The sequence below is a fragment of the Rattus rattus genome, chromosome 12 (assembly GCF_011064425.1).
Source record: "Rattus rattus isolate New Zealand chromosome 12, Rrattus_CSIRO_v1, whole genome shotgun sequence".
Classification (NCBI taxonomy): Eukaryota; Metazoa; Chordata; class Mammalia; order Rodentia; family Muridae; genus Rattus; species Rattus rattus.
Genome location: NC_046165.1, coordinates 68,286,605 through 68,313,993, shown reverse-complemented (window position 1 = coordinate 68,313,993; position 27,389 = coordinate 68,286,605). Strand labels below are relative to the sequence as shown.

Below are 27,389 nucleotides of genomic sequence, written 5' to 3'. Positions count from 1 at the left end.
AGGAAGGGGAGGGGGGAGGGGGATGTTTGCCCGGAAACCGGGAAAGGGAATAACACTCGAAATGTATATAAGAAATATTCAAGTTAATAAAAAAAAAAAAATAAAAAAAAAGATATGGATCCAAAGGCAAATTTGCTGAATATATGCCCTACAATTGTTCTAGATGATCCATACCGAGTATCAATATTTGTACCACATTTTTACAAATACTAATAATGTTAAGACATATTAGATGCCAGTGCCACAAATAGTTGATACAACAATAAATTGGATGTTTTAACAATTGAAAAAAAATAATAATAAATAAATGTAATCAAAACTTTAAGAACGTATTAGTATATTCTGGAAATAATTTTGATACAATCTGTTGGTATTAAAAATATTCTACCAATTGTCCAGTTATTCCAGCCCTTGCTATGTACCTAGGGAACGGCATGGGTGTATTCCAGATACAGAGAAGAATGTCTGTGGTACTGCAGCATCACACACTGACTAATACAAATAAATTTGTTGAGGCTGGAGAGATGGCCCAGCAGTTAATAGCACTGGCTGCTTTTACAAAAAACCTAGGTTCAGTCTCCAGCCTCCACATGGTAAATTCATAATAATCACGGAAACAAGCTGTCAAAACAATTTATAAATTGTATGAGCATACATGAAATGCTATTGGGAATTATCTGAGGAGTAAGACTGATATAGACACCCTAAAACAACCCCTACAGGGTTCAAGTTTCTCCAGAAATCTCATGGTGGGGGAAGGAAAGGCTACCGTGCAGGCTCCAGAGGAGGAACTGGCGTCAGGAACAGCACCCAATCCTGGGCACTTACCTCACAGTTAAGTGAATACATGCATTTCTGGTCTTTCTCTTGTCTTTTCTATAAAACTTAACCATTATAGTTTATCCAAACTGTAAATGAATCCATTCTTTACCAGTTTGTTTCCTCACTTCTGAAACAGAGACTAAAGCAGTCTGCAGAGGCTTCAAGATCACTCTGGTTTGATTCCTTGAATGTAATCCTCTCTCCTATTCCCATCCCCTTCACCAAGCCAGTCTCACTGTACCAAGTACCAGATTGGCCCTGAACCTGTGGTAAGCCTCCTGCCTGATAGGGTAACAACTCATGTCACCAAGCTTAGCTCAAATTACCTATTATGTTCTGAAATATAAAAGAAACATGTAGTCTCTTACCTTGTGCTGGCAAATACTTTTTCTTACATTTTTCTCCCTGGACTCCTAAAGAAGCATGACTCTTTTGAAATTGAATTGATGAGTTCTATAATATAAGAGATAATTTTTAATATAATTGTTATTCTACATTTTATGACACTGAACAAAAATAACTCAGTTAAGAGCTGTTCTTCTGTACTCTCAATTACCATAGGAGGCCAGGTAAATGCACACACATACACATGCAGACACACACATTATCCTCCAACTCAAGACACAAAACAGACCTTCATGTCAGGTAGCCTCTTCTGCAAACCTCCCTCATGCCCCCAATGATGAAGCTGCCTGACCTGACTCCCCCATCGCCAATCTGTGCCCATCACCAGCACTGTCGGGACCTCCCACCTCCCTGTCTGTCATAACCTAACCCCCCCCCCCAACCCATCTGTGCTATCTGTCCAACCTCACCTTAGGACAGTCCCAGAAATTGCCACCATCAATTGTATTAATTCCTTCAATAAACAGATGCACAAATCATAATTTCAAAACAATTCAGTTACAACCAAACAATTAGAGTCAGGGACACTTCATAAAATGCTAAAGTACTTAAAGGCTAGGAGCCATGATTTGTACCAGCTCCTTTCAACTACTTTAGCCACACAGCACAGTGAGATAATTCATAGCAGTCAGAGCAGGGACGGTTCAGGACTCTGTCACACCCCTGTGACCTCCTGTCCACTAGGAAGCTTCTATGATGAAGCATAGAGGACAAGTAAGTGCCTCTTCTCGGAAACTGTATCCTGTCTTCCCAGATCATGCCCTAACCCTCACCTGGACAATGTCCACACCCTAGAGCACACAGTCTATTGATCCATGCATGCTTGCTATGTCCCCTGCACCAGTGGCCTTGGGCCTTCTGATACACCTTACATTCATGGTCACTCTTAAACATTGCGAACCTACATCATCCTCCCCTGTGCAGCAATGTTCACCTTTGCCAAAATCTAAGTCTACATCAAAAGAGCTCAACAACAACCAAAAAATAAAGCAAATCATCTCACTGAAGTGCAGGGTCTCCCACCCATGTGACCCCACTGCAGCTACAAACCTGCCTTCCCTGCTGTCCTGGTTTGTTTTCTGTTGTAATAAAGATCATGACCAAAAGCCAGGAAGTGGAAGGCATCCCAATCAGAATCTATCACTGAGAAAAGCCATGGAAGGAACAGAGAAAATGGAGGAACACTGCTTTCTAGCATACTCTTCATGGATTGCTTAACCTAGCCAAGGCTACAGTAGGCTAGGTCCTCCCACATTAATCATCAAACAAGTAAATGCCCCACCAGCTTGCCAATAGTCCAATCTGACAGAGGTATCTTCTGAACTAAGGCCTCCCTGTTCAGTTGACTCTAGTTGGCCAGCTACCTCCCCAGGATCTTTGGTTTCTATTCTCAGTGTTCCCACATCTACCTTCTGCCTCTTCCTTCTCCAGCTCAATGAGTGTGCTCCTGTTTCCCCAAGAAAGACAGACCTTTAGAAGACTTCCCACCAGCTGCCACTCTGTATCAGCCTGGCCCGGACTTGCCTCACAACAGACTGCATCTAGCCAGAGCCAGCCCTCATCTGTTTTAGGATGCTGGCCCAGCTATTCCCTGCTTCCTCCTGCAGCTGTGTCCTCTTCACTGAGACACACTTAACCTGTTCATTCTCTTACCTAAAATAACAAAATCCTTACCCCAGCCTCTTCAACCACTGTCAACATCTCTACAGGGCTATTACGCTCTGCCCTTATCTTCTCTGCATCCTTGCCACCATAAGCACATAAGGGTCTTGATGTGCTGCAGTTTGGGGCTTGGGAAATAACCTGGCCATTAGTCCTCAATAGGCCCAGCAGGTCACTCTCTCAAAGAACCCTTCAGGACACTAGGACAGCCTTTTCCCCTCCTCACCTGCTTTATCACTAAACCAGCGTTTCTCCATGAAGCACAAATTCTGAATGCATCAAGTGTCATCCACAGTCTGCACTTTCCCTAACAGTGGTCTAGGGCAACATTCCCATTTTACAGCTAGGAGAACTGCCATGCTTACCTCACCACCTGAGCTCTACGGTAGTTGAATGAGAATGGCCCCCATCGGCTCATATATCTGAATGCGTGCTTCCCGGCTGCCGGGACTGTTTAGGAAGCATTAGGAGGAGGTATGTCACTGGAGACAGGCTTTGAGGTTTCTAAAGTCCATATCACTTCCAATGAGTTCTCTCTGCCTCTTAAATGGAAGCTCTTACCTGTTCCTCAAGCACTATGCCTTTCTGCCTTGCTCCCCACTGTAATACTCATGGACTCTTAGCTCTGCAACCATGGGCCCCAAATAAATGCTTTCTTTTGTATGTTTCCTTGGTCATGATGTATTGTCACAACAGAAAAGTAACTAAGACAAGTGGTACACTACACAGCATCCCGAATTTTGCTCTTGAATAAAGTTTACACTGGAACTGCAGTGCTTCTGACTTGAACAATTATCACCCTGTCCACCTCTAGAGCTTTCAGTCTTGTGACAGTCTCCTGGATCTGTGTAACACTAACTTCCCACCCGCTAGTCCACCATTCCATTTTCCAGCTTTATGAGTTTAAATGTGCAAAACAGTCGCCATGATTTGACAAAACGGTTCCCAAACCTACCATGGACTCATCCTTTTTTGTGGCCATCATGTACTGGCAGGCCTTGGGACTGTTCTCAATAGCTTCTGCTCTCTTCCAGGCCTCCAGTCGGAATCTTTCCATTACTTTTATTTCTTCTCGGAGGTCTGTATTCTCTTTGACTAGCATTTCTATCTGGCTTCTGAGGCGACCGTGTGTACTTGACCATTTTGTTTCCTTCCTTTTCAAGTCTTCCTGTAATTCCTGTATTTGCTGTTTCAAAGCCTCACAAAAGAAAAAGTTACAGAATTAAAACAAAGCAATGGGAGAAGAGATGCATCAATAAAACAAAATGCCAGCCCACCACAGACAGCAGGAGAACAGGCATAGGCAGTAAATGACACTGGAGTTTTCAAGAGCTGAGATGTAAAGTCAGGTAAATGCTCACCTTACATTGTCAACAAATGATCACAAGTCAGGGCAAAGCAAATTCAGCCCTGAGTATGGCACAAGGAAATGCAGCCTAACCTAACCACTAACTAAAATGGGTAAACTAAAAAAAAAAAAAAAAAAATGAATTCTTGAACAGAAGTCGACTTGTGCTAAAGAGAAAATTGAATCTAAAGTCAAAGCCACTTGCCCTGAAAATAGATTAGCCGAAATCCATGAGCAAGGCTGTCCAAAGGTGGTGTTACCTCCATTGACTGTTCACAGTCAGTGCAAAATTGAATTCCTTATTCAAAACCCCACCCCTTTCTCACTACTGCACTTGTCATTAATGAGTAGAAAGCAATATTAAGAAAATGAAGGAGGCACTATGTTTGCCAAGCATGTACAGGGTCCTGGGTTTAGTCCCCAGCAGCACAACAAACAAAAAGAAGAGAAAAAAAGGGAAGAAAGGAAGGGGAGGAGGGGAGGGTGAGAGGCTGGGAACGTAGCTCAAAGGTAGAAAACACTTGTCGATTTCCCAGTGAGATTCCCCAGTAGTGAAAAGGGAGAAATGAATTGTTCTAGATGGAAAAACAAAACGAGTGAAAGAACAAACTGCAAACGTCCACACAGAAATCAAGGCTACAGTCGGCATAGAATGTCATCAGTGACTTGAGAACTGCAACAAAGAAGCTAAGGGGCAGCACGAGACAGTCTGCCAAATAAAACAGGCATCCCATTCACTGACTCACTGCAAAGACCCGAGAGCGGAGCACCTGAGTGGAACTGCAATTGCTAGAACTGGGAAGGACGGAGAGATGCTGCCGGCCTTCATATCAGATTATGTACCCTGGGGACTGGCGGCAGGCCCCTCACAAGGCTGAGGCATGGCTTTCATGGCTGCCTAATTCATGTTAGGCATTCGCGTTTCATAAAATCAAAAGGGAAAAGACACTGTAAAATTCATTCTCGGAAACCAGCATTACTCTGATAACAAAGCCCACACAAGTACACAACACAAATTCTCATTTCTGCCCGTCATCCTGCTAAGGATTGAACTGGGGTTTGAGCATGCTGGGCAAACACTGACTTACACCCTCAGGCTTAAACACTCAACAAAATGAATTCTCTTCATGAGACATACATCCCTGGGTGAGAGAACTGCAGGAGAAGAAAGGAGGTCCTGTGACAGGCCCAAATTGGGATCCATCTCAAGGGGAGGCTCCAGGGCACTATTACTGATGCTATGATGTTCTTACAGACAGGAGCCTAGCATGGCTGCCCTCTGAGCGGCCCAACAAGCAGCTGACTGAGATAAATGCAGATAGATACCCAACCAATGGACTGAAGTCGACCCCTATCGTTGAATTAGGGAAAGGCTGGAACTTGTTGAGGAGGTGACCCCATAGGAAGACCAGCAGTCTCAACTGACCTGGATCCCGGAGATCTCATAAGACACTGAGCCACCAACTAGGCAGCTACACCAGCTGGTACAAGCCCAACACACATACACCAGAGAACGGCCTGGTCTGGCCTCAGTGAGAGAAGATGCACCTAGCCCTGGAGAGACCTGGCAGGGTGGGGGATGCTGGATGGGGGATATCCTCTTGGAGATGGGGGAGGAGGAATGGGATGAGGAACTGTCAAAGGGCAGACTGGGAAGGGAATAATGACTAGACTGTAAAAAGAAAAAAAAGATTAAAGATAATTAAAATAAATAATTGTCATCACTTGTTCCTGTTGACATGACCTTGAATAAGTGCTTATGTTTTAATGTCAAAAAATTCTCAATAAAGGTCTATGCAGACCAAATTAAATGCAGACAAAGTAAATAAGACCATATAACAACATGATTAGGTTGGTTTCATTCCAGGGATGCAGGGCTGGTTAAACATGTGAATAATAAGTGTAACACAGGGCTGGAGAGATGGCTCAGTGGTTAAGAGCACTGACTGCTCTTCCAGAGGTCCTGAGTTCAATTTCCAACAACCACATGGTGGCTCCAAACCATCTGTAAAGAGATCCGATGCCCTCTTCTGGTGTGTCTGAAGACAGCTACAGTGTACTTATATATAATAAATGAATAAATCTTTAAAAAAAAAAAATAAGTGTAACACACTACATAGAAACAGATCACATTATCATCTCAATGGAAACACCTTGACAACATCAATATACCTTCATGATAAGAAGCCTTAAAGAAGCTAGAACCAGAAGGCTAGAGCAAAAAAGGCAAGAGAAATAAAAGTAATACAAAAAAAGGAATTCAATAATCCCTGTGTGCAGATAACATGAGCCTATACTCAAAAATAGATTTTAGAAATAAGACTTCCACCAGAAAACCCTCTAAATCTGACGCATTCAACAGAATGGCAAATTACTGTATATAGTTAATGAGGAAAAATACTAAACTGCTAATATATTAAATCACAATCACTAATAGGATGTGACAGAAATCAAGAAAGCAGTGTCCATTATAATTGCTTTAAAATACACATATATCAGATTTCGTATATCCTTGGATTAAATCTAACCAATGTGATAAAAATTCTCTACAGTGAAAACTAAAAGACTATAAATAAATACATACATACAAAATACATACAAAAAAATTAAATAACACTGGAGAGTAAGGTGAATTCCCACACTCATGGGTTACTAGAATACACTGTGAAATGTCTGGACTACCAAAAACAATTTTCAGATTCAGTGGATTCGAATTCCCAACATTCTTCACAGAAATAGAAAACAAATCTGTAAATGCATATGAGAGTATGTGAGACTCCCAAAGCAATCTCAGACTGAAAGAGCCATGAGAGAGGCGCTGCAGAGCCTGACGTCATATAACATCGCCACAGAGCTGGGACTAGACACGGCTAGAACAGACGAACATTTAAAAGATGAAAAATACTAAAGGTAGATTTAAGTGGTCAGAGCAAGGACGAGGTATTTGTTCACCTTTCTATATGTTTATAATGGAAGTATATATTACCTCACTTTTTCAAAGGTTTATTGAGCACACCACAAGGAAGCGGTGGGCAAACATAGAGCTTTTCTATACATTACCTTTTAAGATGGGATTCTTACTAAAGCATCAAATCTAACCTGTATTTAATAAACCAAAGAACCAGAGTGTAATAGCACGTCTCCCTACTTAAATAAGCTAACAGAACAAATACCTAAGAGCCAGGTACAGCGGTGCCTCAACCACCCAGGATGCTGCAGACATAGGCTCTCAAAGCCAGTGAGGGCTATGCAGTAAAACCCTGTCTTAAAAAAATAATAAAATAAAAACACAAGTGATATATGGTGTGTGGTAACTGCCGGAGACCAGCTCTGGAGGTCTGGTTCTCTCTTGAAGGAAGCTGAGGGAAAGAACATCAGCAGGGGCAAGACCTGGTCTGGCACAAGATTACGGTTGCTTTCTATAGCGTTTACCTTATCTTGGCCCAGGTCCTAAGGCTGAAAGTTTATTTAACTCCTTGTCAGCTAGGTAAAGTTGCTCACAGGCAGAAAAAGAGGAGACAGTTTGAGAAAGAATTCTCATCTTTACTGCTAAGGGAAAGTGAAAGGGGGGAGGTATCAGACTGTATGTTCTCTTAACTTCTAAGTTACTCTGCTGTCCTCCTTCCTCCTAGTCTTGCTCTCTCCTTCTGCTCTAATATCATCGTTCCTAGTTTTTGTGACCTTTTTAGGAAGGCAGATCATATGTTTTTCTAAGTATCCTTTTTTTGCAAGTTCAGTAAAAGCTCAAACATAAATTCAAATCATAAATTGAATAAGAAGTTTACAACAGGTGCTCACATTGTTCCCATTACAACTAGTTATCTAGCTAGGCATTCATTATCAGTTACTAGTCCACAAGTTGAGAGTCTAAAACTGTAATGTTTTAGTCTAACTTAGCATTGAAGTTGTGTATAGATAAACCCAGTCAATATTTCATCTTCTGTCTTTGCATCTACAGTAAATCATTCATTCCATTTTATGACCTTTGGTTAATTGTTTTATAGCTCCAAGGAATGTATTCTAAGTTGTAAATGCCCACTTTCTATCTTAGAAGCAGTTAACCTGTGACACATGAAGACTGACAGGGTTCTCATTGCAGTTTTTACATCAGAGAAGACTTTAACAGCAGTCCTACTATAAAGGGCTTAGTAGCTATTAGTATAATTTTAGGAATTCTTATGAAATTATCATTAGTAATTAAGAAATCATGTGATCTGCAGAACTCTGCTCGAAAGGATGGACTAATACTTAGTGATTGTTATATATATTTAATAATAACAGCAAAGGCATATTAATAGCATCAATCTCTCCTGAAATGTCATCCCCCTGGCCTTGCCTACAAGGGTTCATTCATTGTGGTTCATAGACCACAGTGAAACCACCTCAGGAAGCTACCTGCTGGCTTTTAGCATTTAGTCCTAGATGGCCTCTGGCAGGCAACCAATGCTACAGGTGTGCAAATGAAAAGCAACACCAAAGTGCAGATGCCTCAGTCCTCCTTATAAGGGGGAACAAAATCCTCAGGGGAGGTAGAGGGAGGGATAGAAGAAGGGGTGGGGAAAGGGGGAGCAGAATCAGGTATGAGAGGAGACGGGGATGATATACAGAGGGTCAGGAATTTGAACAGAGGTATGCAGCAATGGGGAATGGGGAACTGGAGTAGCCACCAGCAAGTCCCAGATGCCAGGAAAGCAAGAGGCTCCCAGGACCCAAAAGAAATGAGATTAGCTGAAACACCCAATGAAGGGGAAATAGAACCTGTAGAGTCCATATCCAGAGGTTAGGCAAACCCCCAGTTGGGGGATGGGGCCACCCACCCTTCTCAAAATTTTAACCCAAAATTGTTCCTTTCTAAAGAAAATACAGGGACAAAGAATAGAGGAGAGACTTCAGGAAAGGCCATCCAGAGACTGCCCCATCTGGGGATCTATCCCATATGCAGCCACCAAACCCAGTCACTATAGCTGATGCCAAGAAGTGCTTGCTGACAGGAGTCTGATATGGATGTCTCCTGAGAGGCTCTGCCAGAGCAATACCGATACAAATGAGAATGCTTGCAGCCAACCATTGGACTGAGCATGGAGACCCCAATGGAGAAGTTAGAAAAGAACTGAAGGAGCTAAAGGGGTTTGCAACCCCATATGAAGATCAATAATATCAACCAACCAGACTCCCCAGAGCTCCCAGGGACTAAATCACCAACCAAAGAGTACACATGGAGGGACCCATGGCTCCAGCCAAATATGTAGCAGAGGATTGCATTGTCTTGCATAAATAGGAGGAAAAGCCCTTAGTCCTGTGAAGACTTGATTCGCTAGTGTAGGGGAAGGCCAGGTGAAGTGGGAGTGGGTAGGTGGGAGGGGGAGCATCCTCATAGAAGCAAAGAAGGGGTGGAGGGGGGAGCAAGGAAAGGGGATAAAATTTGAAATGTAAATATATAAAATATCCAATAAAAATTTAAATTGACTTCTTCTGCTCACATTCCTGGTCCAAGAAGAACCCACCTAAAGCCCTCTAGACCTAGGAGCAGTCAGGGAGAAGATCCTTCCAGTCTCTGCCTGCGCTCAGAGCTGAAAGTCAGTCACCAGGAGCACTAACACACCTGAGAGCAGAGGTAAGACCACCACTTCTACTCTGAGAGTCCCACCAGGAACCCTCAGGACACTCAAACCCAGGAGCAGTCTGGGACAGGACCCTTCTGGTTACTGCCTACAACCTGGGTTGACCCAGTCCCACAGCTCTCTGTACACAGATCCCGCAGGAGAAAGCTGGTCTCCAGAAGTGCTAACACACAGACTTACAGGAGGGAAAAGCCACTGTCAGAGATGGCAAGACAAGCTAACTCCAGAGACAACCTGATGGTGAGAGGCAAGCACAGGAACCTAAGCAACAGAAACCAAGACTACTTGGCATCATCAGAGCCCAGTTCTCCCACCAAAGCAAATACTGGATATCCAAACACACCGGAAAAGCAAGATTTGGATTTAAAAATCACATCTCATGATGATGATAGAGGACTTTAAGAAGGACATAAATAACCCCCTTAAAGAGATACAGGACAACACAGGTAAACAAGTAGAAGCCCTTAAAGAAGAAACACAAGGGCTGGAGAGATGGCTCAGTGGTTAAGAGCACTGACTGCTCTCCAGAGGTCCTGAGTTCAAATCCCAGCAACCACATGGTGGCTCACAACCATCTGTAATAAGACCTGATGCCTTCTTCTGGTGTATCTGAAGACAACTACAGTGTACTCACATATATAAAATAAATAAATCTATCTTTAAAAAATAAAAATAAAAAAATAAAAAAAGAAGAAACACAAAATCCCTTAAAGAATTACAGGAAAACACAACCAAACAGGTGAAAGAATTGAACAAAACCATACAGGATCTAAAAATGGAAATAGAAACAATAAAGAAATCACAAAGGGAGACAACCCTGGAGACAGAAAACCTAGGGAAGAGATCAGGAGTCATAGATGCAAGCATCACCAACAGAATAGAAGAGATAAAAGAGAGAATCTTAGGGGCAGAAGATAACCATAGAAAACATTGACACAACCATCAAAGATAATGTAAAACCCAAAAATCTCCTAGCACAAAACATTCAGGAAACCCAGGACACAATGAGAAGATCAAACCTAAGGATAACAGGTATAGAAGAGAGCAAAGGGGTTGGGGATTTAGCTCAGTGGTAGAGCGCTTGCTAGCATGCAAAGGCCCTGAGTTAAGGTCCCCAGCTCAAAAAAAAAAAAAAAAAAAAAAAAAGAGCAAAGACTCCCAAACTTAAAGGGCCAGTAAACATCTTCAACAAAATTATAGAAGAAAACTCCCCTAACTTAAAAAAAAAAAAGAGATGCCCATAAATATACAAGAAGCATACAGAACTCCAAATAGATGGTACCAGAAAAGAAATTCCTCCTGTCACATAATAGTCAAAACACCAAATGTACAAAAGAAAGAAAGAAATTAAAAGCAGTAAGGGAAAAGGATCAGGTAACATATAAAGGCAGAACTATCAGAATTACATCAGACTTCTCACCAGAGACTATGAAAGCCGGAAGATCCTGGGCAGATGTCATACAAACCCTAACAGAACACAAATGCCAGCCCAGGCTACTCATCCAGCAAAACTCTCAATTACCATAGATGGAGAAACCAAGATATTCCATGACAAAACCAAATTTACATAATATCTTTCCACAAATCAGCCCTACAAAAGATAATAGATGGAAAACTCCAATACAAGGAGGGAAACTACACCTCAGAAAAAGCAAGAAATTAATCTTCTTGCAACAAATCCAAAAGAGGAGGGTCACACAAACATAATTCCACCTCTAACAACGAAAATAACAGGAAACAACAATCACTATTCCTTAATATCTCTTAACATCAATGGACTCAATTCCCCAATAAAAAGACATAGACTAACAGACTGGATATGTAAAGAAGGCCCAACATATTGCTGCCCACAGGAAACACATCTCAGAGACAAAGACAGACAATACCTCAGAATAAAAGGCTGGAAAACAATTTTTTAAGCAATGGTGGCAAGAAACAAGCTGGAGTAGCCATTCTATAGTGACTTTCAACCAAAAGTTATCAAAAAAAGATTAGGAAGGGCACTTCATATTCATCAAGGGAAAAATCCACCAAGATGAACTCTCAATTCTGAATATCTGTGCTCCAAATGCAAGGGCACCTACATTCATAAAATAAACCTTACTCAGCACACATTGCACCTCACACAATAACAGTAGGAGATTTTAACACCCCACTCTCATCAATGGACAGATCATGGAAACAGAAATTAAACAGAGATGTAAGAGAAGCTAAGAGAAGTTATGAGCCAAATGGACTTAACATTTATTTATAGAACATTCCATCCTAAAACAAAAGGATATACCTTCTTCTCAGCACCTCATGGTACCTTCTCCAAAATTGACTAGATAATCAGCCACAAAACAAGCCTCAACAGATACAGGAAGATTGAAATAATCCCATACATCTTATCAGATTACCACAGACTAAGGCTGGTCTTCAATAACAACAAAAACATCAGAAAGTTTACATACATATGGAAGCTGAACAACGCTCTTCTCAATGATAACTTGGTCAATGAAGAAATAAAGAAAATAAAGACTTTTTGGAATTTAATGAAAATGAAGGCACAATATACCCAAACTTATGGGACACAATAAAATCAGTACAAAAAGGAAAACTCATAGCTCTGAGTACTTCCAAAAAGAAACAGGAGAAAGCATAGACTAGCAGCTTGACAGCACACCTAAAAGATAGGTAAAGAAAAAAAAGAAGCAAATACACCCAAGAGGAGTAGAGGGCAGGATAATCAAACTCAGGGCTGAAATCAGCCAAGTAGAAACAAAAAGAACTATACAAAAAAGTCAACAGAACCAGGAGCTGGTTCTTTGAGAAAATCAACAAGACAGATAAACTCTTAAGACAGACTAGCCAGAGGACACAGAGAGAGCATCCAAATTAGCAAAATCAAAAATGAAAAGGTGGGTTGGGGATTTAGCTCAATGGTAGAGCGCTTGCCTAGCAAGTGCAAGGCCCTGGGTTCGATCCTCAGCTCTGCCAAAAAAAAAAAAGAAAGAAAAGGGAGACATAACAACAGAATCTGAGGAAATTTAAAAAATCATCAGATCATACTATAAAAGCCTATATTCAACAAAACTGGAAAATCTGGATAAAAAAGACAATTTTCTAGAAAGATACCAGGTACCAAAGCTAAGTCAGGATCAGATAAACCATCTAAACAGTCCCACAACTCCTAAAGAAATAGAAGCGGTTATTAAAAGTCTCCCAAACAAAAAAAGCCCAGGACCAAATGGGTTTAGTGCAGAATTCTATCTGACCTTCATAAAGACCTAATTCCAATATTGTCCAAACTATTCCACAAAATAGAAACAGAAGGAACACTACCCAATTCCTTCTATGGAGCCACAATCAGACTTATACCTAAACCACACAAAGACCCAACAAAGAAAGAGAACTTCAGACCAACTTCCCTTATGAATATCAACATAAAAATACTCCATAAGGGGGTTGGGGATTTAGCTCAGTGGTAGAGCACTTGCCTAGCAAGCGCAAGGCCCTGGGTTCAGTCCCCAGCTCCGAATTAAAAAAAAAAAAAAAAAAGTTTAAAAATACTCCATAAAATTCTTGCAAACCGAATCCAAAAGCACATCAAAACAATCATCCATCATGATCAAGTAGGCTTCATCCCAGGCATGCAGGGATGGTTTAATATATGGGAATCCATCAACATAATCCACTATATAAACAAACTCAAAGAAAAAAACACATGATCATCTCATTAGATGCTGAGAAAGCATTTGACAAAATTCAACACCCCTTCATGATAAAAGTACTGGAAAGATTAGGAATTCAAGGCCATACCTAAACATGTAAAAGAAATATACAGCAAGCCAGTAGCCAACATCAAACTAAATGGAGAAAAACTTGAAGCAATCCCACTAAAATCAGTGACTAGACAAGGCTGCCCACTCTCTCCCTACTTATTTAATGTAGTACTCGAAGTCCTAGCCAGAGCAATCAGACAACGAAAGGTCAAAGGGATACAAATTGGAAAGGAAGAAGTCAAAATATCACTATTTGCAGATGATATGATAGTATATTTAAGTGATCCCAAAAGTTCCACCAGAGAACTACTAAAGCTGATAAACACCTTCAGCAAAGTGGCTGGGTATAAAATTAATTCAAACAAACCAGTAGCCTTCTACTCAAAGGATAAAAAGGCTGAGAAAGAAATTAGGGAAATGACACCCTTCACAATAGTCACAAATAATATAAAATACCTCAGTGTGACTCTAACCAAGCAAGTGAAAGATCTGTATGACAAAAACTTCAAGCCTCTGAAGAAAGAAATTGAAGAAGATCTCAGAAGATGGAAAGATCTTCCATGCTCACAGATTGGCAGAATTAATATAGTAAAAATGGCCCTTTTACCAAAAGCAATCAACAGATTCAATGCAGTCCCCATCAAAATTCCAACTCAATTCTTCATAGAGTTAGAAGAACAATTTGCGAATTCATTTGAAATAACAAAAAACCAAGGATAGCAAAAACTATCCTCAACAATAAAAGAACTTCTGGGGTAATCACAATCCCTGACCTCAAGCTGTATTACAGAGCAATAGTGATAAAAACTGTATGGTATTGGTACAGAGACAGACAGATAGATCAGTGGAACAGAATTGAAGACCCAGAAATGAACCCACGCACCTATGGTCACTTGATCTTTGACAAAGGAGCTTAAACCATCCAGTGGAAAAAAGGTAACATTTTCAGCAAATGGTGCTGGGCACCAAAGGGAGGAGAAGCCCTTGGTCCTGCCAAGGCTGGATCCCCCAGTGAAGGGGATTGTCAGGACAGGTAGGTCAGAAGGGGTGTGTGGTTGGGAGGGGGCAGGAACACCTTCACAGAAGAAGGGGTACGGGGGGTGGTATAAGGGGTTTATGGACAGGAAACCAGAAAGGGGGATAACATTTGAAATTAAATTTAAAAAAATCTTATAAAAAATTTTAATTAAATTTAAAAAAAGAGAGAGACAGAGAGTCAGCATTGCCCTGTGGTGCCATGCAAGTATGGGAGGCAGAAAGTGAGCTCACACTTGATCAGCACAGGTACAGTTGTGTAAGCTGGGGTGTGTAACTCTAACGTATGCTCTGGATTTGACACTTAGCTAATGAGTTTCCTTAGGAAGCTGTGCATGTGTCAGTGCACACACTCAATCTAGCTTCCTCTAGGTTGACAGTTCTCACACAGGCACTCATGGAGCTGGAGACAGCTCAGTGAGGAAGAGCACCGGCTGCTCTCCCAGAAGACCTGAGTCAGATTCCCAACACCCACTCGGCTTCTCACAACCATCTGTAACCCTAGTGCCAGGAGCTCTGACACCTTTTTCTGATCTCCAGCGGCACTGCACATATGTAATGCACATGCACATGCACACACGCAGGCAAATACCTACACATGTAAACATGCACTCACTGTTTTCAACTGTTACTTCCTCTGCTCTGCCCACGTCCACCTCTAAGGTGACCAGAGCCACTGCTCGCCCTCTCCGTTCCCAAGTTTTGGAACTAAATCCCTAGTTAGTATGTGGACATAAAACAGCTATGAATGCAAAGAACTCCAGCAGCCACCGTGCTGGTCAGGATGAACATACAGCACTGAACTGGTCACACCCGAGTCCTGGCTCCTCCCTCCCCCTCCCCCAGTCTCTGCAGGAGCTGTGTGACTGAGTGAAGGACTGGCAACTGTGTCTGTCAGAGCCACACTGTGATGAGGTGTCGCAGACCCCACTTCTCTCCCCGCCCACCCCCTTGAGACAGGGGTTCTCCCTCCACCCCTCTAAGAGCTGGAATTGGTGGCACACATGATACCCAGTTCACACTTTCTTTCGGAAACATCAAAGAACTCTAAGGGGCTCTTACAAGATGGCTGCCTTTATTAACCTGGAATGTGGTGCAGAGCCAGGTACCTGTATCTCTTCCCGCTCCTTTTTATCTGGGAATGTTCTTGCAGCTGCTGTGTACTTCTCGAAGACTTTGCGCTCCTTTTGTAGTTTCCTCGTCTCCTCCTTTTTATACTCTTCTATTCGAGCCAGTTCTCTTGCTTTTTGTTGCTCAAAGTCAGCAATGTCTTTCCTTCAATAAACATACCACATTGTCATGGGACAGTCTCAGCATAATGACCTGTGTGCACCCGAGGGTGAAGGTATACACCTTCATTCCTAGCACTGGGTGGCCGAGGGTACATACAGGATCCCTAAGATACAGAAAGACTCAACCCCAGCCCGGGAAACACAGTGACACCCTCCATCACAAAACTAAAACAAAAAGCACTGAGTTATAATCCCCAGTGCTAAAAATAAGATCAAGTAAGTAACTCAGCCTGTGACCCACCGGCCTCCAGGGCCAGCCAGTTCACTCGCCCTAACATCCGTTCACCAAGCCTCCATCTGGGCCCACTGTGACACTGCCACGGGACAGACAGACAGTCACAGGGCCAGCGAGATGGCTCCACGGGTGAGTCCTGAAAACTGTCCTCTGACCACATTGGTACCATGCCGTGCACGAGCCTCACAACACATGCACGACACCCAAATGGTGAAAATAAGTAAGCGTGTGGCACTTTAGAAACATGAGGAAAGTAGAAGAGACGTGAGGCTATCTCTGGCACACTCGCCAGCAAGTGTAAAAGTACTTTTTAAAACTGTAGTAAGTGTGGACGATTGGAGTGCACTAGCACCGTGGTGCTACAGACTGGATTAAAGAGGACATTTAAGGAGGCACACGACTCAGAACCAGGCTGCTGAGCTGGAACTGTGGCCCCTCCCTTAAGAACAGACCCAGGCAGCCTCTGGTCAGTACCTGTTTCCTCATTTCTAACAATCCCTGAATCCTTTGATGATGTCAATGTTCTTGAAAAGTATAATTCTAATGAAGTATAGAATTTGAAGTTGCCTTGAGTGAAGAAGACCTTTTAATTAAGTTCCTACTTTCTACCCACAACTATTTTTAAACCACATTCTGTTTTAAATTACGTGTGAATGTCATATGGGTGCACATGTGCACGGCACCTAATTTGTCTCTCTCTACCACGTGGGCCCTGGGGACTGGCCTCAGCTTGGCAGACTTAGCAGAAATGCCTTTACTAACTCAGCCAGCTTGTTGGCCCACAAGCCTACTTTTAAAATAAGTATACAGTTACAAGATATAATTGTAAAAATAAAGACTTTTTCATTAGAAAATAACAAGAAGCTATTCTGCACCTTATTGTTAAACTCATCTCAGGAACACGAACCGTAACTGAGATTCTCTGTTAAGTGGGTCTTTAATTCTTTATCTCTATTCTCTGAGGCCAAGCATATTTTAGAATTTACACTTTTCTAAATTTTTAGAAAAGAACAGAAATGGTATCAGGGAAGATGGTGGAATAGGAAACTGGAGAAACTGTCCTTTCACCTAAACAAACTAAGGCAGGAGGAGACAACAAGCTCAGAACTCAGCTCTAGAGAGGTGAGCACCCAGCCGAGGCTGTGAGTCAGTTCCAGCATTTCCACAGGAGCGTCTAGTGACCCCTTATTCCTCCACAGGAGCGTCTAGTGACCCTTATTCCTCCACAGGAGCGTCTAGTGACCCCTTACTCCTCCACAGGAGCGTCTAGTGACCCCTTATTCCTCCACAGGAGCGTCTAGTGACCCTTATTCTTATTCCTCCACAGGAGCGTCTAGTGACCCTTATTCCTCCACAGGAGCGTCTAGTGACCCCTTATTCCTCCACAGGAGCGTCTAGTGACCCTTATTCCTCCACAGGAGCGTCTAGTGACCCCTTATTCCTCCACAGGCGCGTCTAGTGACCCTTATTCCTCCACAGTCTAGTGACCCTTATTCCTCCACAGGAGCGTCTAGTAACCCTTATTCCTCCACAGGAGCGTCTAGTGACCCCTTATTCCTCCACAGGAGCGTCTAGTGACCCCTTATTCCTCCACAAGGAGCGTCCTAGTGACCCTTATTCCTCCACAGGGCGTCTAGTGACCCTTATTCCTCCACAGGGCGTCTAGTGACCCTTATTCCTCCACAGGGCGTCTAGTGACCCTTATTCCTCCACAGGGCGTCTAGTGACCCTTATTCCTCCACAGGAGCGTCTAGTAACCCTTATTCCTCCACAGGAGCGTCTAGTGACCCTTATTCCTCCACAGGAGCGTCTAGTGACCCTTATTCCTCCACAGGAGCGTCCAGTGACCCCTTATTCCTTAGGCCTCCTGTGGGTAGTTCTAGGGACCATGCCATCCTTCCTGAGGTACCCTACTGGTGCAATGCTGAGAGAAACATGAGGCCTCGAGCTCTGGCCTGCCCCACGCCTCACTGAGGGCAGGAGGAGCCAGACTGATGCTCCCACATCCTTTCCAGAGAGGCTTGTTGAAAGAATTCAGAGACAAAGCAGCTCATGAGGGCCAAAATGGCTAACCAGAAGTGCCCAGCACTCGCCTGCTTCTCCACAAAGAACTAAAGCAACATGCACATGGCTGCTCTCCAAGGTGAGCAACCAACACAAGAACAGCAGGAGAAAATGGAGCCCTGGGCCAGGCCGGTGAGGTCGCTCAGTGTGTGGGGTAAGATTGACCCCAGGACCCACCCAGTAGAAAGAAAAAACCAATCTTGAATGTTGTCATGCATTCCCATGTAACTAACACACACACACACTCACATTTTGTTTTGTTTTTGAGACAGGGTTTCTCTGTGTACCACTGGAATTCACTTTGTAGACCAGGCTAGCTGGCCTTGAACTCAGAGAGCTACCAGCCTCTGTCTCCCAAGTACTGGGATTAAGGGCTTATACCACCACACCCAGCAGTAAATGTAAATTTATATATTCTTTAAAAACAGAAACCTTGTAAACTGTAGACATCTGGGGCAATGGTATAACAAAACCAAAATACCCTCATGTGTTACCCAGTTCCACAGACAAGGACTCTGTTCTGCAGGGATGGGGGCGTTAAAGAGAGTCCTAGCAAACTTGAGCACACAGATGTTCCCAGCACTATCTGTTGGCAAGTTCCAGTTCTCATGGGTTTACAATCACAAGATAAACTGAAATCTGCACTGTAGTCTTGCTTTGGAAAAGAATTTCCTATCTCCCAGGGAGCTGGGATCTGAAATTAAACTGCTCTGTGGGTCAGAAATCCACACATATTCTCATATCTGTTCTACACTGGCACAGAAAATAAGGTCAGGAAACAGACTTAGCCCAAAAAAGTAGGCTGCCTCAAACCCACAAAATGCCCACACTGTAGGAGTTGGGTGTTTAGACACAAGAGTCGTGCAAGGCATCGTCCCAACCCCAACACACCGATAGACGACAGAAGTTTGCCCTCTACAACCTTTGGAATGACCAATGGCATATAGATTGGTACCAGTGTGAAGACTGAAGGCACCACCTTTATGGCCATCTCCCGCCTGGCACTGTCAGTCCTGTCTAGCCGAACAGGCAACTCTCTGAAGCTGCAATGCCCTGAGGGCGCTGGGGTGTAAGCAGCACTCGGCTGTCGTCCCACCCCAGGGGCAGGCACACAGCTTACATGCATCTAAAAGGAAACTACAAGGACTAGCATTTAGCTTCTGCTCACTGCAGTGGGCACTGCAGTCAAGAAGTAAGTCAGACAGAGACCACTTCAGAAAAGCACAGCTAATCAAAATGCAGAATCGTGGACTCCGGTCCCAGTGGACACATCTACAAAGCACTCTAGCAGCCAATGCTCAGGGACATTGTGGAAGAGACTGCAAGAGCAGAGGACCAGGGAGTCTGCTGTGAGACTGTGTGTCCTAACAATGTAAGAAGCTCAGCAACTCAACTGCCGAGAACATGAGCTGGACAAGGATGATCCCCAGAAAAGCACACCAGTTAGTTATCCAATACCAAATGGTCAGCCCTGAAAACCCTCATACAAGGAGCATTACACAGACTGAGCGAGCGGCTTGCATTTAGGAATGCACATGTACATACATACACATATATGAATGTAATAACAATGAAAAAAGAGGCCATGAATTTAAAAGAGAGCAAGGAGGGGTGTATGGAAGTATTTGGTGCAGGAGAGAAAGGGAAGGGAGAAATGTTATAATTAGGTTTCAATCTCTAAAAAAGAGTAAATGAGTGAGAAGAATGCAAACTACCCCTAGGTTAAAACATACCTTTGTCTCCTCCTTAGAGGTTAATCCATACACCAAATAAACCTAACTGCCTCACAGAGAACACTACCCAGCTGTAAAAAGTGCGTCCTTCTCAACTAGGAATAGTGCATTCCTGCCGTAGCGGACCATCTGTAGGCCACGCAATCTGAGACAAGCGACATCATGCAGTACCTCCTCTAGCCAGAGCAGAGCAAAACCAAGCAAGCATACAGGAAGGCACAGCTCTGAGGGTATCTGTTTGGTTGGTTTGGGGGTTTCGTTTCTGCTTGTTTATTCGGGGCATAGGGATTGATAGAGCCTCATTCTGTCATTCTGTTACCCACAGTAACCTCACATCTGTGGCATCCTCCTGCCTCAGCTTACTCAGTGATAGGATTACAAGTCTGAGCTACCACCTATTTTAAACTATGTGTTTGCAGTCATTTATGAGTCTAAAGCATTCTTTTTCTTAGAAGGCTCTAAAGGCACATTTTATCTGTATGCATAGGGTCCCAGTCTAAAGTGTCCAGTTTCCTAGATACATAAACAATAATAACAAAATACATTCACGCTCTTAAAATTTTAAATCTGACTGAAATATACACATATATTAAACTACAGAAAAATTAGTGGGTTTTTTTTTTCAGCATAACAGTCTGACCTCCAAATTTGTTTTATGATTGGCTTCAATTTCTAAAACATTCTGTGTAATGAGGGAAAAGACCATATGAACTTTTAATGCTAAAATCCCATTTTAAACATTGCTTTTATGCATATATGGGAAACAACAAAGGTAGCCAACTGTACCTCAAAAGTAGTTATGTGTTATTGAATGTTGTGCTTACACAGTTCAATTAACTGGCATTTTAAAGTAACGTAAAACAATATACTGCTCCTCTTTATAAAATTTGCTTCCAAAGAATCTTGGAGAAAATAGTGATGAATTGGAAAGCGATACAAAGTATCTCTGGACAATTCTAATTGTTCTTGGAATACAATAAAAACATGCCAGGGTTTCACACAAGGCTGCTGTAAGCTCAACTCTTCATATAGCAGCATACTTCCATGTTTCTCACTGGACTCAAATTGGGACAATCTTAAGAGACGAGCTCGCTGTGATTACACAGTTAATTCAACTGCTGTTGCTGAAGCATAACGGCCCCAACATGCTAGGCACATGCTAGGCACAGGATCATCCAATATTGTTGAATTTAGGAAAAACAACAAAGTAACAGGCCAGGAGAAAAAAATTAAAAACAAATGAACAAAAAACTCAAAAAAATCCAGCAAAGTAAGTGTCATGATTTGCAAAAAGGGGATACCATAAGATTAATTAAAAAGTTCCACACAAGTTTTAATATTGACAAAAATAAATATTGTTTTCAGTCTTAAGGTACATGTTTTGAAATTCAGAAGCCATAATGTTTATAAGGGACAGGTAATTTTCTAATTTTTTTTTCTATTTGGCTCTTATTATAGCAATAATTTTCACATGCTGGATATTTTTAAATAAATGATGGATTTTATTTAAAAAATCTCCACACAGATCCTCTGAATTCATGTAGACTATTTCATTAAATTATTCCTGAGTTTGGAGGTACAGCTTTATTGTTACAGTAATTATAAAATATCAACTGTTTTATCAAAAATATTTATACATAGTAACATTATATTGCTTTTGCCCTCTGTAACTGCCAACCCAAAATGCATAAAATGCATTTAATATAAATGCTAGAGTTTGAGGTGTCTGCGGTCCAGACCACTGTACAAAATGGTGAAATTAAAAAGTCTGCTTATAACTTAGAACATTACAACATATATATATATATATATATATATATATATATGATACAACTTACACACACACACACAAGATAACTAGATTGATGTAAGTATACAATGCATGTCATTAAAGGGTTAATCATGTTCATTAATTTTGGAAGATCTGACTAAATATCCTTGAGTGTTTAGACTTGGGAAATGTGCAGCTAACACAATGTCTTGGTTCCAGCTGATCGGAAGTCGTCGCTCTTAATATTAAATAAATGCTGATGTTCTGAGCCACCACACGCAGCTTTTTGGTTTGTTTATTTTATTTTATTTTTTTGCAGTACTGGAGACTGAACTCACAGCCTCATGTCTGTATATTCAACCACTGACCAGTTCTGACTATATTGGGAGACTCAAAAATTAAATAAGTAAGAGAGAAAGGTGAGAGTAGGTGCTGCCTAGACAGAGAATCAGACAGGCAGAAGAAAATACTGCATGAAGTTAAAAACAAGAGAGAATGTGGCCATGACACCACAGAAGCAGAGACCTCAGTGATACTCGGGCCAACCAAGGACCACCAGGAACTGCCTGCCTCAGTCACCAGAAGGTGGGTGGGTAACAAAGACCAGGTCTGGACTTCAGCCATCCAGCTTCTAGAAACATGAATTTCTATTGGTACCCAAGTAAGTCACAGAGCTTTGTTACAACAAGCTGGGAATGACTATGACCAGCCAGTCGCCACTGGATTCAGAACTACAAACTGATTTATGAATTTCAACTTATCTTACCACTAAAAACTCCCTTTAATGTATGTGGCTAAACTGGGTCATTTCGTATAATTAAAGTTTTGAGATAGGTCCTCATGTAATCCAGGCTGGTCTTGAATGCACTATATAGTTGAGGGTAACCTTGAACTTCTGATCCTCCTACCTTCAACTCCCAAATCTTGGGGGTGTAGGAGAGTGACGCCACACCTCAAGTTCATGGGTGCTGGGGACCCAAACATATGACTCCTCACGCATGCACGGTAAGCATTCTAGCAACTAAGCGATATTCCCATAACTAAAAGTACATTGATAACAAAAATGTGTCCTCTTCATTTATATTTGTTACAAGTGATCAAAACTTTGAACATAGTCTTAATGAAACAATTAAATCATTGTATTTTCTCTTTTCATAAGTGAAAACTTACCTCAGTTTTTCCAAGGCACTTTCTCGTTCAATACGAAGTTTAGCTAAAGATGTGTTCTCAGCTTTAAATTTTTCTATTTCTGATTCCAGTTCAATAACTTTCTCTCTTAAGACCTGAGATCGAACACTGTCACCTATAAAACAAATCATATATTCTGAGCTTTACAACCAAACACTAGCCATCTATGAATGCAACAGTCAAGGTTTGCCGCTGGCCTGTATAGATTTGGGAGTTGAAGGTAGGAGGATCAGAAGTTCAAGGTTACCCTCAACTATACAGTGCATTCAGACAGCAGGAGGGAACAAAGAGCCGGGCTTTCTAAAAGCAAACAATTAACCTTAAGAAAGAATCAAGGCTGGGCCGCTGAGTGCCTGCAATCCCAGCACTCAGGAGGCAGAGGCAGAAGGATTACTCTAAGTTCAAAGGCAGCCTGGTCTACATAGTGAGTTTCAGACCAACAAAGGACTAATATTATAGGTAAAAAGAAAGTTTAACTCAGATCCTTTAAAACAGACAAGTATTGAAAATGAATTGATTCGCATGAGATCTGAAGAGCTAATCAACACCCAAACCAAATGTAAACAAAAGAAACACCAGCTGGACATGGGGACACGGTTGTGATCCTAGCACTCTGGAAATTAAGGGGAAAGATTCCAAGTTCAAAGGCAACATGAGGTACACAGCAAACCCAGGCCAGCTACTGAATTGGTCATCATCGTATCTCTAACATACATGTGCACGTACACGCGCGCGCGCACACACATACACACACACACACACACACACACACACACACACACACGCACAGGAGGCGCAGGGTTTGCAATTTTTTTTCTTATTAAATTTGCTATTTAAAAAGTAAATAGCTAAAGTTTTTTGTAAATATTTTTATCATTTAAAATTATACGTACATATGTGTCTGCATGTAGATATACATGTGAGTGTGGTGCCCAGAGGCATCAGACCACCTGGAGCTGGAGTTACAAACAGTTGTGTGCCACATATGGGTGCTGAGAACTGCATCTGGGTTCTCTGTGAGAACAGCAGTGTCCTTCACTGTGAGCCACCTCTCTGGTTCACCCTGGAGCTCAGCGATCCTCATCTGGCTATTGCTGCTCAGCCCTGCCCTCCTGAAAACTGCATCGGGTCTACATAACGGGATAAAAGCATGTGCTAGGTGGAACACTGTAATACATGTCAGTGTCACAATAAAAGCAACAGGAAAAGTGTCTACAAAGGAAACCCCAAAAATGGTATGGAATTTACCTTAGGAAATTTTAATTATAAATGTTTTTGCTTTGTTACATTTCAAGCATTCGAATTTCCTGCATATTTGAGTTTATGTGTTAGAGCACTCTTAAAATGTCACCTTCAACGAAGAGCTGGAGGAGACGATGCGGCTAGCAAGAGCGCTCGCTGCCCTTCCAGAGGATCTGACCTGGTTCCCAGCCTCATGCAGGGGGTTAACAAACCACACACACACACGCACACACACACACACACACACACACACACACACACACACACACACAAACTCTTTTGTATCTTAAATAAGTCATACAAAATTGCTCTAAGAAGCAGCAATAATATTTTAATACATGCGTACATACATACATTTATTTTCCTACATTAAAATTATTTCAGAATGCATAAATGCAATGAATGGTAATGTTAATACCATCATGAAAGGTCTAGGGAAAGAAAAAATATAATTGTATAGCAGAAACACACATACTTACACACACACACACACACACACACACACACACACACACTCCACACCTTATCAACAATGAATTTCTCAGTTTCAGTTCCTAATAGTCAACTACAAACCACACGTATTTAATAGAACATTCCAGAAGTTATTTTCAATTGCATTCCACTCTAGGTAGCAGCACAGTGTCACACTGAAGTCCTTCTGGCCAGCATATATCCACGTAACTCACAGTCACTCATTCCACATCAGGTTATCAGATCCACTGCTGCAGAACTGCAGTGTTCATATTTAACCCTTAATGCCCCGAAGGACACGAGTGGGGTGCTGGCAGTCTGTGTCAAAGATAAAGTGCATAAGTAGGTGCACAGTAAAACGACAGCAGTGTGGTGGCACAGCCCTGCCACGTTTTCTCATGCCTTGACTTACCTGGTGGTTGATCTTGACTCAGGCTTAACTTGGGTTCATCTTCTACGTGTGACTCTAATTTTGGCTTTGGTTTCAAAGAAGGGAAGAATTTTACCATCAAGTCAGATGGAGGAGGACTTGCGCTCCTGTCAGACTTGCTGAAGTCTTCTCCCTTCTTGACTGGTGCAATCTTCCTTTTTATTGTTCTGTCCAGAACACATCCTTCACTTGTACTGTGGCAGTGTGTCTGGGAAGTACCAGACATGGCTTCCTCTCTGGGAACAACGCCATGTTCATGTGGATTCTCCTCAAGGTCTGCCCAAGATCTTTCATCATCGAAGTCGACTTTACTCCCGCCGTGAGAGGAGGGCAGCCTCAGCGGCTCCAATCCTTGATTGCTCAGACTTTCAACTACGACAGACTCGTCACTGCTACATGCTTTATCAGACAGGTCCAGGTCTGCGTCTCTCCACTGATCTTCTTGAGCCCCGGTGTCCCGAAAAGGTCCTTTGGCGTCACAGACTTGTGGACTATCCTCTCTGTTGCTGAAGACCCTGTCCTCAGCCTCGGTGGACGGTTTGATGGTGATGTCAAGCTCCTCAGACTCAGAGCTACTGTCGCTGTTGGCAACGTCACCATCCCCTGCATCCCATCGGCCCTGGTTCTCAGAAGTGCTGTTTTGGAAGGCTTTCTTACTAAGTTTACAGGACAGTTCCCTCAAGCCAGGTGACCCTGAACCCCGAGACAAGAGCATGGCCTCAAACTCACTCTCATCCTCATGTGCAACACTGGGGCGGGGAACCTCACTGTGGTTACTCTGCCCCCGAGGATCTGCCTGCTGTGCCTTCTGGGGCTGCACAGCTTTGACAGGGGTGGAAGACAGCCTGTGACCTTCGTAGATCTGTTGGTCTCTTTCTAAGATTTTCAGAACAAAAGAGGAATTACTAGAAAATGATATTTCATCAGCAGCCCGTTCCAAAAATAAAAATTCATCTAGTTCCAAGTTTTCCTTTTCTTTTTCTCTCTCCCAATTCTCTAATTTTTTCTGAAGAGAAATATCAAGGGAAGATTCTGTCTGTCTATCTGTCTCAGGTACCAAGCTCCTGGAGACCACACAGCCAACTGGCTCTATGGAAAGAGGAAGTCTGTCTCTCCCCTGTGTCTTATTCCACACCTTGCAGCCAGCACCCCAGGGCTTTATGTACGCAGGTACATTTTCCTTATTATTAGTGGGCACATTTCTCTCTAATTTGACCTGGGGTCTAAATTGTCCATCGCATTTCTTCCCCGTCTGTACTTTCCGTCCCGGCGGGGATAGACTGTCCCTCCTATTGGTCTTGGTCACTTTGGGTTTCTGCCTGAGTGAGGCCAAGCCAGCCTTGGACCTAGCTTTACTGTCCTTTTTAACAGAGGTGGTGTCTGCACACAGGTCCTTATTTACGAGCGCGGTTTTCCTCTGCAAGTGCTGTCTGTCTACTTTAGGCACAGACTGGTGCTCTGACGGACTCTGGGTACTCGCTAGCTTGCTTTCTTTCCCCTTCTGAAATTTACATTTAGCATTAGTAAACCTCGCTAAACCTTCTCCTCGTTTTAAAAATGGCTGCTTGGGTTTCATTTTCGTTAGTAATGGTCCTTCTGCTTCCTAAAATAAAAGGACAAAACCTAATTAATTCACATACACGAGCCATCTCAGTCATTTCCAAAGCCGGCCTCCCTGCAGACGGAGAGCTGTGACAACAGCGCTCAGCTCACCTGTAGCTGCTTCTGTCTCAGTTCTCGCTCTTCCAGTCGGATCTGCTCCTCTAAGTAGTCCTCGAATGTCTGCTGCTTCTCTCTAATGGCAGCTCTGATTGGCCTAGTCATAAAAACCAAGACATGAACACTCAACTTACAGGGTGAGTGTTTATACTCAGTGTGACAGTCGGCCTACCTCAGCCTACTCTATCCGCTAACGCTTCAGGGCCAGGGGCCAGGTCAGAGTTTAACAGCAGAGCGCAGGCTTTGCATGTCCTAGACCCTGCCATCTCCAGAACAGAAGAGAAAGAGCAGGTACGCTGATAACTATGTTAGCCATCCTAGCACTCAAGGCACTAAAGCAGTCGAGGCCAGGCAGAGCTACACTGAGACTCTGTCTCAGAACAAAACAGGGCAGGTAGAGGTGCCTGCTATGCAAGCCTTGAGAGCTAAGTTCAAAACCCAGAGCCTACAGTGAAGGAGAGGACCGATACCCACAACCTCTCCTATGACCTACATGCACTGTGGCACACATGTGCCTGCCCATGCATGCACAGAGCAGGAAGAAAATAAAATTGAAATAAAGTAAGCAAAAAGACCTCTATTTACCT

The 27,389-nt window shown here is 42.7% G+C and overlaps 1 protein-coding gene across 3 annotated transcripts in view; it reads right to left on the bottom strand.

The window, feature by feature from the left end:
• The window catches only part of Cenpj (centromere protein J), a 53,262-nt gene that overhangs the window by 13,604 nt on the left and 12,269 nt on the right, over nt 1-27,389 (bottom strand). For all 3 annotated transcript variants that reach the window (XR_004389595.1, XM_032917229.1, XM_032917230.1), the window contains exons 5-10: nt 26,797-26,899; nt 25,066-26,686; nt 22,923-23,055; nt 15,767-15,932; nt 3,845-4,087; nt 1,191-1,275 (exon numbers count right to left, since the gene is read on the bottom strand). Coding sequence is in view for 2 of the 3 variants with exons in the window: in XM_032917229.1 (XP_032773120.1) it covers nt 1,191-1,275; nt 3,845-4,087; nt 15,767-15,932; nt 22,923-23,055; nt 25,066-26,686; nt 26,797-26,899 (2,351 nt within the window). In the remaining variant the exon portion in view is untranslated. The remainder of the gene's footprint in view (nt 1-1,190; nt 1,276-3,844; nt 4,088-15,766; nt 15,933-22,922; nt 23,056-25,065; nt 26,687-26,796; nt 26,900-27,389) is intronic.